Source organism: Mastigoproctus giganteus, chromosome 12 (assembly GCF_048544385.1).
Source record: "Mastigoproctus giganteus isolate SK-2022 chromosome 12, ASM4854438v1, whole genome shotgun sequence".
Taxonomy (NCBI): domain Eukaryota; kingdom Metazoa; phylum Arthropoda; class Arachnida; order Uropygi; family Thelyphonidae; genus Mastigoproctus; species Mastigoproctus giganteus.
Genome location: NC_143586.1, coordinates 50,316,528 through 50,331,546, shown reverse-complemented (window position 1 = coordinate 50,331,546; position 15,019 = coordinate 50,316,528). Strand labels below are relative to the sequence as shown.

The window sequence follows — 15,019 nt, the reverse complement described above, 5'->3', positions numbered from 1 at the left end:
TAAGCAAGAAGCGTGTGCTACGCGCTGCTGCTCCTGCCCACCTGGCTATGGAGGCGGCGTAATTTGGGGAGTACAGTGTGTACAGGAAGGATAGACAGGATAGGAAGGGAGGAGGGGTTATGCTATTAGTTAAGAAACACAAAATCCAAGGAAGTGCAGCCAGTTGACATCACTGGACAGTGCAGTGTTGGGTCAGTTTGGTCACTAGAAAGGCTTTTGTGGATTTATTGGATGATTGTTTTCTACATCAGCATGTTCGGGAGACAACTAGAGGGAGTAACTCTTGATCTGATTATCAGTAGTGATTCTTCATGCATTAAGATTCTGCAGATAAAGGAAACACTAGGTGGCAGTGATCACAGTTTGCTGAAGTGGGACTTACTCAAAGAGGTAACTACCATCAGGAGTAAAGGGAAGGGTTTTTGCCTTTGTAAAGGTGACTATGGTGGTCTGAGACAGTATTTAAATTCTATATGGTGAGATCAACTGATGATGTTACCAACAGCTAATTCAAAATGGGAAGCATTCAAAGAATTAATTTTGGAAGCTACTAGGCTTTTCACACCAACTAAGAAATACTGTTCAAGATTTAGGCCTAAATGGACATCAGATAAACTAATTAGATATGTGGCAGAGAAGAAAAATGCATGGGATACATATAAATTAACAGGTGACACTGAAGCCTATGATAGATATAAGCTGGTCTGTCACCAAGTCACAGGCAGGCAAAGGCAGATTATGAGAAATCTTTGGCAAAGGATACAAAGAAAAACAGCAAGAACTTCTGTGGTTATATAAACTCTAGAAGGAAGGGGATGAATAAGATTGGTCCATTTGATATCGATGGTTCAACTGTTGATAATCCTGCTCAGGTAGCTAACAAACTAAATGAATATTTTGCATCTACATTCACATATGAGGAGTTATTCAGCGAGGGGAATGCCAGAGGTGTATTAAATTCTGGCAGTAAGCTAGATAATCTTGTAACAACTGAGAGTAAAGAGCAGGAATTGTTGAAGATAAACATAAGAAAGATACCTGGGGTGGATGGAATCTATCCAGTTATATTAAAGGAGGCAGCAAAGGAAGTAACCAAACCTTTATTCATAATTATGACAGCTTTCTTGGACTCAGGGGAGGTACCCATGGACTGGAGATGTGCAATGTGACCCCAATCCACAAAGGAGGATCAAAGGGAGACACAAGTAATTACAGACCTGTTAGTTTAACTTCTATTCTAGGGAAATCAATGGAGGCATTGGTTAAAGAAGCATTGCAGGATCATCTAGACAAGACTTCAGTTATAGCTCGGACACAGCATGGGTTTGCTAAGGTTTGTTTGTTATTTGGTTTTTAGGAGCATTAGCAACTAAGGCCATATTTCTCCGGGATATGCGGTGGTCATTCCCTGACCTTTCCGCATTCTCCGTATTTGGTGGTGACGGGCTCGAACCCCGGTCTAATCAAGAAGCGTGTGCTACGCACTGTTGCTCCTTCCCACCGGGCTACGGAGGCGGCGGTTTGTTAAGGGGAAGTCTAGTCTGATCAATTTGATTGGATACTATGATGTGGTCACAAAGGAACTGGATACAAAGAATAATTTTGATATCATATATTTGGATCTTAGAAAGGCTTTTTTTTTTTTTTTTTTTTTTTTTTATGTGAAAACCAAACACGAGAGGTATTAGAACCTATAGTACTTAGTACCGTGCTTGGGTTGGAGGTTGAGAAGACGAAAGAAGATATTTGTTGACATTGCACTTGAACTTCTGTAGATTGTAATTTTCAGGAAATACGTATGAAGGCAGGTTGTTCCAGAAAACAGCAGTTGAATGAATAAATGAGGAAGATGAAAAGTTGGTTCTGTGGGTTTGAAGTTGGACAGTAAATGGATGTTGGCTGGTGGCGGCACGTGTTCGGACTGTTTTGAAAGAGAGAGCAGGAATTACAGAAGCCAATTCAGAAGAACAGTGCCCGTGGAAATATCTGTAGAAGAGGCATGCAGCAGAAACAGTACGTCTATGAGAAAGCGAGTGGAGAGACTCTGTTAGAGATGAATCATTAATTAACCTAACTGCCCTCTTCTGAATGGAATCAAGAAGCCTGAGAGAGGTTTTGGGGGCACCACCCCAAATGTGGGAACAATATTCCATGGCAGGGCGGATTTGCGATTTATAGAGAGTGAGCAGCTGTTTGGAAGAAAAGTAACGCCGAGAGCGAAAGAGAAAACCAAGTTTTTTAGATGCAGAGGAAGCAATATTTGTAATGTGCTTGTGCCAAGAGAGATTAGAAGTCAGGGTAATCCCCAAAAGAGATATATCCTTTTGCCTAGAAATTGGAGTGTCACTAAAGATAAGCATAGGAGCAGAAGAATCCTTTTTGCGAGATATAAGACAAGACCGAGTTTTAGAAGGGTTAAAATCAACTAAGTTGTCTTTTCCCCACTGGAGAATTACCTGAAGATTGGCATTTAAGGAATTGGTAGCAGATTTTCGAGAAGTTGAAGCTGATTGAGCAGGAAAAGGTTTCTCAAAATGGAAAGTGGAATGCAATGTGCTATCATTGGCAAAACTATGGATAGGATTTCCAGTCAATGGAAGAAGGTCATTAATATTCAAGAGGAAAAGAGTGGGGGAAAGAACTGAACCTTGGGGGACACCAGCATTAGTGGAGAAGTTAGAAGACAGAGAGCCTTCTACCATCACCCTCAGTGAGCGATCAGAGAGAAAACTGGATAACCAATTACTAAAAACAGTTCCCAAACCATAAGATGGAAGCTTGTTTAGAAGACCTTTATGCCAACCATGATCAAAAGCCTTTGAGATGTCAAGAGCAACTACTTGTGTTTCACTGAACCTTTCCATTGAATTAGTCCATAAATGGGTAACATAAGCCAGAATATCACCAGTGGATCGACACTGACGGAATCCGTACTGGCGATCGTTGATCAGACGGAAGGTTTCAAGGTAGTTTAAGAGTTGGCGGTTAATTGATTTCTCCATTACTTTAGAAAGAGTAGAAGTAACTGTAATGGGACGATAATTGGATGGGAGGGATTTGTCACCCTTTTTAGGAACTGGCTGGATATGAGTAAATTTCCAAGCAGAAGGAAAAACACCTTTGGAATAAGAAAGTGAAAAAAGGCAGCAAAGAATAGGAGTAAGTTCAGGAGCACAGGTTTTGAGAACAAGTGGAGAAATACCACCAGGACCTGGAGCTTTCTCAGCATCAAGATTCATCAAAATCCTTCTGATATACTTTTGACGGAAGACCACAGGAGGCATTGAATGGAGCGTGTTGGGAATGGTGGGAGGTGTTTTACCAAGATCATTAATACATGAGCTGGAAGAAAAATGGGATGCTAGCAGGTCAGCTTTATCCTTGGCTGAAGTGACAACAGAACCATCTGGTTTGGACAAAGGTGGGAGCAGAGATGGGCAAAAGTTGGGGCCAATAGCTTTGGCAAGAGACCAGAATGCTCAGCTACCATTAGGGCAAGAAGCAAGTTTTCTACTCTTAGCCTGTTCAAACTCTAGTTTGGACTTATTAATAACTGCTTTACAATTGTTGCGAGCTTTGGTGTAAGCAGAAAATGAAACTGAAGAATTAGAAACAAGCCAATTACGATATGCAACATTCTTCTCTTGAACAGCCTTAGCACATTTATTGGAAAACCAAGGTTTAGATAAAGGACGAGATTTTAAATTAGAGTGTGGGATAAAGGATTCCATTCCTGCAAGAATAATTTCGCTGACACGATCTGAGCAAACGTTGACATCAGAAGTTTTGAAATAGTAATCCGACCAAGAAAAAGAAGAAAAGAAGTCTCACAGGTCATCACATTTTGCATTCTTGTAATGCCAAACGACATGAGGTTGGGAATAGCCATGAGATAAAGGTTCCATTGGAGAAGAGACAATCACCAAGTTGTGATCTGAAGTGCCTAAAGGACCTCTCACTTTGATCGTGTACTTAGAAGGGTTGTTTGTGAGAAAAAGATCAAGCATATTGGCTGTATGATTAGGATTGTCCAGTATTCTTGTAGGTAAATGAACAATCTGTGCTAGGTCGGTGAGAAAACTGACTAGAAAACGTAAGTCAGCTGGAGTTGTGAACATTAAAATCACCAAGGAAAATTACCTCACTGTTAGGAAAGTTGGACTGGAGAAAAGCAAGTTGCAAAGAGGAAGTCAAAGAGCTCCAAGTGATTAGTGGAGTTGGGAGAACAGTAGAGACAACAGATGAATTTGACACAATGAGGTAGAGAGATTTTAATCCAGAGAAGATCAAAGAGAGGAGATTCCAAATTGCCAAGTCTCTGACAGGGAATATCAGAACAGACATATGCACAAGTACCACATTTGAAGCGAAAGGAATCATACAACGAATAATACGGACAACTGAGATGAGCAGTGATTGAATCAACCGAAAACTGGGATTCTGTCAGAAAAAGTACATGGGGTTTGGCAGATTGCAGGTGGAAATGGACATCGTTGAGATTAGAATTGAGACTACGTATATTTGTGAAATGAATTAGGAAGTGCTTGGGAGGTTTAGATCTTTTTGCAGATAAGCTTGCTCTATTAGTTTGACAATTCGTGGTGTATTCAATAGTAAGAAAAAGTGGGTGGGACATGCTGTATGAAGTAATGAAATTTTTGGATATGGTGTACACGTGGTAAGAATATACCCAGATCCTTGACATAACGTGGCCTCGACAATGCTCCCCGCATACACACTACTCGGACTCCCTCCAGCCACTATCTGGCAGAGTAGAGGTAGTGAGATTATACACTAGCTGATCCGGAAGCCTCCTAGAGAGTTACCAATAGGTTCAGTCCGGTGTACTAACTAGCGGCCGGCCTGCGAACACCGTTTTAGAGCTGTACCCTCGAAATGTAAGGAATATTGGATCTCGCCACGATGTTCATCATAACCTCAAATGTCATCAATCATACTGCATGATGGAAGAGATAGGGAAGGGTTGACCGGAACTCAGCTCTAGAGACTAAACATGGGTTCCACCACTTCAAGCCTCCAATAAGCAAAGTGGTGGTATTTCACCGGTTGATGAGAGTCATCTACCACCTAGTAAATATTTTGATACTGTTTTGATATTTTGATAATATTTGATACTGTTTCACTTGGAAGACTGCTGCACAAATTGGAGCAGTGTGGCATTGGAGGTAAATTGCTGCTACGGATAAACGGATGGTTGAGTGGGAGAAGACAGAGAGTGGTAATCAGTGGACACTGCTCTTCGTGGACTAATGATATAAGTGGAGTCACACAGGGTTCAGTGTTGGTCCTATGTTGTTTTCTGTATTTATTAATAATACCGATGATGGTATATCAAGCTTAATGTCCAAGTTTTCAGACGATGCGAAGGTCGGCAGGGTTGTTAATGACACCAATGACAGTACGCTGCTGCAACAGGATCTAGAAAAGTTGAGCAGGTAGGCTGAGAGGTGGCAACTGAAGCTTAATATTGACAAATGTAAAGTACTGCATATGGGAAGCAGTAACCCCAGAGTAACATATCAACTGTGTGGTGATACACTGACAGTGGTAGAGAGCAAAAAGGACCTAGTGGCAATTGTGCAGGCAGATATGAAGTTTTCTGAGCAGTGCAGACGGTCTGCAAGAGTAGCTCATGGTGTCTTGTCAATGATATATAGGAATTTTTCTAGCAGGGATAAGGAGGTGATTATCCCCTTGTATAAGGCATTGGTCAGGCCACACCTTGAGTGCTGTAAAAAGGTCTGGAGGCCTCATTTTTAGAAGGATGTAGAGCTGTTGGAATGAGTACAGAGAAGGGCAACAAGATTAGTGAATGGAACAAAGGGTTGCTCGTACAAAGAAAGGCTTAAGTTTTGTAAATTACAATGTCTGGAGACTAGGCATCTGCGAGGTGATCTGATTGAGGTGTATAAAGCCTTGAATGGTTTGAGCATGCTCAATGCTGATGGGATTCTTTCTCTTGCTCAGAATAATCGCCTGAGAGTGCATAAATTCAAATTGAGAAAAGACAGTTGTAGGATAGATGTGTGGAAGTTCAGCTAAAATAGATTCAAGGCAGAACAAGACAAACATTTGGAGTGAGTGGATGGGTGAAATGAGAAGGATGTGTGTGTGTGTGTGTGTGCGCGCGCGTGTGCGTGTGTATTTTTTGGCTGATGCTATATAAGCCTACTTTCTTATATACAGCACCTTTGGTAATGCTAATATCTTAATTTGGCCATCTGTAGATCAACAAATATCCATGCAAAATTGAATTTCTGCCCAAAACATGACTAAACACATTCAGAATTACAACTCAATTCATTCTCTCTCTCTCTCTCTCTCTCTCTCTCTCTCTCTCTCTCTCTCTCTCTCACAACCAAATTGAACATTTTCTACATTTACATTAATAATTGCTAATCTTTTTATTAACCCTTTAGTAATGATAGTTTTTGCAGTAAGCCTGTTTTAATAATTAGACTTTTAAAATAAATTTTTGAACAGACAGAATTTACTGAACACAAAGCCTCTGTAACATACAGTATATAAGTTTTTATTTAAAAATAACTAAATGAACAAGGCATAATACGTTAAGAGTTAAGAGTTTATTATATAGTATATAAGTTTACAATAAAATCTTAATTCTGATATTGTCATCAATTTGTATTTAGTTACAAATTAAATACAATACTTGAAACAAAAAGCTAACTATACTCTGTGCTTGTTTTGAATAGCACTGTTTTAAGATTTGGCTTGAATCCCAAGTCCACATATCACAGTTGTTAGGGTATTCTTACTTTAAGGCATAAGTCTTAAACTACATACATATGCAAGAAAATGCTTTCTTGCATATGCATGTAGTTTAAGAGAAGATAAGAAATTTAGCCGCTTATTTCACAAAACAATGAATATTCTTACTTCAAGCTCTACCAAAAAAAACTCATTGATACTGTTGAACAAAAATTTCAACAGAAAGCAGCTGAAATATAAATTATAAGTTTCATTTGTAAATATTTTAATGAACTATATCTTTTAATAACGGCACCCCTAAGTAATTTATTTTATTTTGTGGCACCCCTATTCAATTTTCTGCCTGTTTGATCCGATTCCTTCTCTGTATGCATGCATACATATATATATACATATATATATATATATATATATATATATATAAAATATTAAAAAATATGTTATACGATAGTTATTACAATAGTATAACTATAAACAAAATTACAATTATAATACAAATCATATATATATATATAATTTTATTCTTTATATAAAGGTATTAAATAAACATCAATTATAGATCACCAAAAAATTAAAAAGATACCGTACACCTTTTTATAATGAAATAAATATATAAATTTTAAAAAATAAAGTTTAGCTAACTTAAACCCAAATTATGTGGCACCCCGGTGGAAAACCAGTGAACTATAGTGATCATTAAACCTTTTGGCATATAATGCATTCTGGGAAGGGGGTAGCACAATACATGAAATTGAATAAATAAAATTCTGAGAAAAGTAACAAACTTTTTTTTTAAAATTCCCCTTCTAATTAGTTAACAGTTAAAAAAAGGATCAGAGCCGTGGGACTCCTTGATGGGTGCTAGTTTGAAATCTATTGAATTAAAAGGAAACTTTTTCCTTCTAATGATTCTTTTTGTTAGAAGAGACAAGTGATTATCCCACTGTATTAGACAATGGTTAGGCTTCATCTTGAGTAATGCATACAGGTCTGGAGGCCTCATTTTAGGAAGGACATAGATCCACTGGAACAGGTGCAGAGACAGGCAATGAGATTGGCGAAGGGAATGAAAGGGTAGTCTTACCAAGACAGGCTTCAGTTCTGCAAATAGGCAGCATCTTTAAACTAGGAACCTGTGAGGTGATCTGATCGAGGTTTTAAATGGATTGAGCAAGCTCAATGCTGATGGCATTCTTCCTCTTGCTCAGACTACACAAATTGAGGAAGGATGGTTGCAAGACTGATGTGAGGAGGTTTGCCTTCAGCCAGCAGGTGGTTGACTGTTGGAACAAACTTCCACCTGGTGTTGTGGAGGCAGACATGATGTGTTTTTTTTTTTTTTTTTTTTTTGTCAATGCTTCATAAGCTGCTAATAATATTAATAAAAACTAAAATAATGATAAAATTTCAGAACCGGGAAAGTGAAAAAGATGTCATTAACAATGAATCACCCTTTCAGAACAGTTGATCCACATAACCTTTTTTTTTTAAATCCCATATGTGAAAAAAGAAAGAGACTACAACCCTTGAAAACTCATTACTGATGTTTAGTTTAGGCACATGAAAAGGCAGAGCTAAAGCTTGGTAAGTATTTTTAAAATTCAAAAAGGAAAAAATCCCCACAATGTATGCCTTTTATTTCATGACACACATTTTAAAGAAAGTACAAGAGTTCTTTTTTTTTTTTTTATTACCTTGTACTATAAGTAGAGATATTTGTGCTCCCCCACAGTGACTACAACTTTTTTGAATCAACCAAATTAAAGTATCACAATTTACTGATTTACTAATAGAAATTGAATAACAGGTCTAAAACATGCATTTCTGTTTAAGAAGTCTAATGCAAATTACATAACATTAAATAATGGGATATTAGGTGTACCGTGTACAGGATAGGTAATCATTCAAATGATTTTCTGAAAATACCGAGGTATGCAGTTCAAGAAAACTTGCATTAAACAAAACATTTCAAAATCCATTACCTGCGAACCATAGGTATAGGTTTCCAGTTGGTGAATGTTCCACATATTGACACTTCCTTACCCCCACCTTCCCATCTAAATACGGTAGGAAGGGCACTTTCATCAATACTGGTGCCAGGAGTCACAGTTGCTGCTCTAGGGCGCATCTCTCCATCCATCTTTTCCTTGAAAGAAAATTAAATTTAGATACTGTTGACAATTTATGTAACAAATTACAATTAAAAGAAAATAATTTTTTTTACTGCTGGCTTCTAGTTTTTTTTTTTATTTTTTTTAAAAAAGTGATAACAGTAGTCTGTCAGCAAAAATTCCAATTTTTAATAGCTACTTCTAATGGGTAGTCCTTTGTGGCAGCTTAGATAGCATGATACACTGCTTTCTCCTTAGTAATTTCCTAGTGGTTATTTTACACAACATTGCAGTCCTCAATTGTGAAAAAGCTTTCAAAAAATTCTAGCATTTATTATATAACACTAAGCATACAACTTGTTTGTTAAAAGAAACATACAACAATTATCTGTTTCCCATAAAAACTGCGGTACTGAACATTTACATGTTTTATTATTTTTTTTATTAAGCTTTGTTAGTCTGCACCATGAAGCAGAGATGTGAATGGGGATAAGCATCACATGTCTAGCTATGCTAAATATAAACAACTCACTGCAGCATTACATCAGAATATCACCCTTTGGCTCTCTAGATTTACAATGCAATTTAACAAAAGTACACACTAAACTAAAGAAAGTGGAAAATGTAAGAAAGCTACTGCACTCCATTATGAAGCTCACAGAAACCAAAACCTACAGAATTATGTGTATGTGATATTGTTCCCCTGATGTTACATGTATGTGTGACAAAAAAGTTCAGGAACTGGCCAACTTGAAATTGCAGTGTATTTATTTTTTTTTTTTTGCAAGTTGCAACATATTTGGTGACTCATCCAGACAGATTAATGTATGAATCACCCATTTATCTGGTCTAAACAGGTAAGAATTGTATTGAGTAGAAGATATTTTATGTATTTTGTCACATTTTAAAACGAGGTGATTTTAACTAAGCATCAAATTTTGTTTCAAATAAGGGAAAGCACAACAGAAACCTACAAAATGTTAAAAACAGCTTTCAGAGATTCAAAGAAAAATCTTTGAATGAAAATCAATGGTTCCCAAAGTTTAAAGAGGGTTGCTTGTCTATCAAAGATGATTCCTGTTCTGGCTGGCTTTCAACTTCAATAGTTCAAGAGTGATTGATGCCTTAACTATTGAGTAAGTTGTTAACGAAACTTACTCAATAGTTCTGCTACTCATTTGAAGAGTGTCACGTGATATATTAATGCTGGCGATTACTCATTGGGATTATTAGTTTACTTTTTTTACCTTCTTATTGATTTCTTCAGTCTAGTATGTGCTGCTCTTTGGACTATTCTACACTGAGTGGACAGAAATCGTGGGTTAAAAAAGTAAAAAAGTAAAGTGCAGCCATTATCAACCCACTGCATTATGGAAGCCTCCTCAACAATTCATGTTAAGGGAAATGGACCATAATCTACCACGCTGGTCCAGTGCGGGTTGGCAGATCGACCGTATTCAGCAGTCAGGGGCTTGAACTCCGGTCTACTCAAAGAGCGTGTGCTACTGCACTCCCGCTCCTGCCCACTCGGCTACGGAGCCGTCATAATCGTGGGTTACCTACCTAGTAATGGGTAGACCCACCTTTCGCCCAGATAAGGGCGGTCACATGGCGAGGCATTGAGTTCACTAGTTCATGAAAGCATTCTACAGGTATTTCCATCCATGCTTGCTGCGCCGCTGTTCATAATTCCGTCTAATTCCTGAGTGGAAGATCCAAAGCTCAAACGGACCATTCCACAGCACCTCAAAGACGTTCCACAGGGTTTGTGTCCATGGAACGGGGAGGCCATTCCATGGTGGTAAAATCTGCAGAATGCTCTTCGAACCATGTTCTAGTCACCACAGCTCTGTGAGGAGGTGCAGTGTCCTGCTGGAAGAGTCCGCTGCCCTGTGGGTACATGATGACCACGAAGGGATGCAAATGGTCTGCAAGGATGGACACGTAACCTGGACTGTTTGGAGATGTGTCTAGACGTACCAGAGTTCCCAACATGTGCCAGTTGAATACACTCCAGGCCATTACCAACCGCCCCCCCCCCCTGCCTGAACAGTTCCTTATTGACCTGACAGGTGTATAGCTTTGTGCGGTTTCCGCCCAATATGCACCCTCCCGTCTGCTCAAAATAACTAGATATGGGGATCATCAGACCAGGAGACCCATCTGCAATCATCCAAGGTCCAGTCAGTGCCAATGTTCTTTTGACCAGTTGAGGCATGGAGTCCTGTGTCGTGGTGTTAGCAATGGGATTCTCATAAACTATTGCAGCTAATTGTCGCCTGTGGCCAAAACAATGCAAGACAGACGTCAACGGCCACTTTCACCTACCAACTTTTTCAATGATGAGTGTGATGTTATTTCAGAAATGGCATATTCTCGATACACTCTTGATACTGTCGAATGGGGAGTGTGAAATTTCTGTACCACTTCTGCGATTGAGTGACCTATGCATTGAGTATCCACTATCATTTCTCTTTCAAAGTAGGTTAACTCACAATGTTTATCCATGCCGACATTGAATTATCTTCTTCGTGAATGCAGTGTACCTATATACCTACTGAGATGGGTTCCTCCGGTAGCGAAAAGGGTGACAGTGTTGCATTCCCCAGGAACCAGGTAATCCCATGAATTGTGTCCTTTCAGTGTACACTGCTGTTGACTTTATACAAAGTGTGAAAGTCTGAGAGGCTTCACAATATAATTTACATTAATCCATCGTGGCTGGCCACATCCAGTTCAGTTGTGTAGTAGATATATATTTTCAATTTTATGTTTGAATTATTATATCAAAATAGCCTTATCATTATCATTATTAATATTAGTGAACTGAATATTATAATACAAATACTGAAACTGTTAGTAACTAATACTGTATAATTATAATTACTATTACAGTGCACACAATTTATTCTGATCATGGACAGTGTTATCATTTATGTAATGTATTACTTTTATGAAGTCCTGATAATCAGTGCTTCGGTTTTGCAATTAGTGCAGGTTATGCATATGCAATGAGTGCTTATGTAAAATCTCAATTTGTTCTTGAACTCAGACACATTGTGTATCTTACTACTGTTGCTTTGTACAGTTCGTACAGGTTGTTGGTGTCATTACTCCATGAAAGAAAGTACTGTATCTGTACTTCCTACTAATCTGACTCTTTAACAGTAGAGCATTAACCCTTTTCTAATACTTGATTTTAACATTTTCTTTATTTGTTTTTAATGGTTTAGGTGGATTTCCAGAAACCTCATGACAGTCAAATTAAAGTATTTTATATTGCTTGATTTTAATGTTTTCTTTCTGCTCATTTTCACCTTTTTATGTACACAGTTCTATCCTGCATCAATAAGCAACACAGAACAGCTGCATCCTTTTTTCATTGGTTATTTTTATCAATTAAGCTATGTCCCGAAATAATTACAATAAGTGGCATACACTGTATTAATCACCACAAATGAAAGTACAGTAGAACCTCCTAAATCTAGCATCACTTGAGGACATAGCATATTCTAAAATTTTGAAGATTATGCATATAGTCTAATTACTTAAGGATAATTCATCAGTTTTAATTAGATAATACAGTAGCTATCCCTATAATCTCCACAGGAGAGTTGCCAGCATAAGCCAAAATGTTAACCCAATATTGCCATATTTAGTAGATACAGTGGGTATTGCAGCTGCCTAAGAAATAAAAGTTGAAGGTTCAAATGCTGTCTCTGGTATAGATGTTATGACTGTCCAATATTTTTAATATAAAGTATAAATAGCACGTTATGATTTCAGCAGACAAATTGCCTTAAAAATACATACTACTGTATTATTAAGTACTACGCTGTGAATTAGCACTAAATGTCTGAATGATTTTATATGTTGCAAATACATAGTAACAATGACATACAGCCTAGGAAATACATATACAGAAAAAAAACTGGAAATCAGTGTAAATTATTAACATAACAATGCATAAGTTTTCCACCTGTGGCATATCTTTCCTTCTGCTAATTTTAAAGTGTTTTCTTAAATATTGTATAACTTTGTGGTTCTGAAATAATGCCAAAGTTTTGTGAAATAAATATCTCCACAAAATTAAACTTGAAGTGCTACACAGTTCTATTTTATGTACAAACTTAATTTTAAAATTTTAAGCATAAATAATGAACTTTGTTTCATTAAAACTAATGAGTATTTTTAGGGGATAAAAAGCACAGCATTCAAAAAAGACTTATTTTTAAAAAATAAAAAAGTTAAGTATAGAAATCCACAGGTAAAAGATCAATCATCAGTATAATATATGCACAATTTAAAATAGCCAATTACTTTTTTTCAAATATTAAAATGTGGTCAGTCAGAAGTACATAATAATAACATTAGTGTTACAAAACTGGGAAATACTACTAGAAGGTTAACAGTCCAAAACAGTCCAAAAACAGTGCAGACAGAGGTGGACTGGTCATAAGACTTACCAGGGGAAAACCCCAGTGGGCCAGAGGCTGGTGTGATTTCAATATTACACTCTGACCTCAGGGAATACTGTTTTCCCTGGTAAGAATTTTTGACCCAGACTGCCTCTGAGTGCAGAGTCCATATTTAGAGAATATATTTCAATTATTTTTAACTACCATTAATTAGAAAGATTTAAAAAGATAATAGTGAAAAAAATATCTTTCTTCAAAGAGCAGTGCTTAACTGATAAGTGGCAAAAATGAAAATAAAACTTGCATAATGCTTATAATGTGGCTACTCATTAATATAAAAAAACAATTTTTTATTAGTCAAGAATATCATAAGGATTACAAAAATAAAATGTTCATAACGGCAATAATTATCTTCTAAAAAAATTTCCTAACATTGAAGAATGAAAGAAAATGTCTGAATTGGGAGTGAACATTACCAAAATATTCTTTAATATTCCAACCAGCAAAGTATACACACATAAAATTATGACAAAAAAAAAAAAAATAAAATAAATAAATAAAAATATATACTTACATTAAACTGGTAAAAGTAAAACCTGTGTTTTCCAGGGTTTGCTCCTGTTCTGTGTTGCATTTTTATACTTTCTTATTCCACTGGTATTTTTCCTTCTACTTGGAAATTTGCTCATATTCAGCCAGTCCCTAAAAAGGGTGGCAAAACTTTCCCATCCAATTACTGCCCTTACTTCTACTTTTTCCAAAGTAATCAAGAATCCATCAGCTGCCAATTCTTAAACTATCTTGAAACCTTCCATCTGATCAATGGTTGCCAATATGGATTTTGTCAGTGCCAATAAACTGGTGATTTACTGGTTTATGTTACTCATCTCTGGACAAATCGGCAAAACTCAGGCAGTTGCTGTTGACATTTCAATGGCTTTTGATCATGTTTGGCACTAGTGCCAACTTGTAAACAAGATCTCGTCTTATGGCCTGCCAAGTGTTTTCTGCAATTAGGTATTTAGTTCTCTCTGAATGCTCAATGCAGTTATGGTAGACTATACGTTTTCTTCCAACTTCTCTACTAATGATGCTGGTGTTACTCAAAGTTCAGTTCTTTCTCCCACTTTTCTTTTTGTATATTAATGATCTTCCATTGACTGGAAATCCTATCCATAGTTCTGCTGATCACACTACATTCCATCTTCCACTTTGCAAAACTTTGTCCTGCACGAACAGCTTCAACTTCTCAAATATCCTCCACCAAGTCATTATATACTGATTTCCAAGTAATTCTTCAGTGGGCAAAGAAAACTTAAGTTAATTTTAATCCCTCTGTCTTATTTCTCACAAAAAAAAAAAAAAAAAAAAAACCTGCTCCTTTGTTCATCTTTGATGACTCAGATTACTTATTTTTTTTTTTTTTTGGTAGTTGTTGGCGCATCGGCTTCTGTGGCCATATTGCACCTCCCAAGGTTTTTGCAGTACTTTGATCCAAGCCCGAGGCGGGAATCGAACCCGCGACCTTTGGGTTGCCGGGCAGGTACTTTACCCACTCGGCTAGCCCGGTCGGCCAGATTACTTATCTCTACTAGGAATTACCTGAACTTCTAATCTCACTTGGCATGGCATAAGCATATCAGAAGTACTGCTTTCTCAAGACTCTATTCAAAAGAGGGCATCAGGTTACCAATCTCTTACAAAGTCTTTCCACTTTCTGTCTCCCAAACATTCAGTTTC

General features: G+C 37.3%; 1 protein-coding gene across 1 annotated transcript in view; it reads right to left on the bottom strand.

Moving 5' to 3' along the window:
- Positions 1-15,019, bottom strand: part of alc (5'-AMP-activated protein kinase subunit beta-1) — a 101,533-nt gene that overhangs the window by 28,083 nt on the left and 58,431 nt on the right. Inside the window, exon 3 of the mRNA XM_090386906.1 lies at positions 8,733-8,896. Coding sequence (XP_090243032.1) covers positions 8,733-8,896 — 164 coding nt within the window. The remainder of the gene's footprint in view (positions 1-8,732; positions 8,897-15,019) is intronic.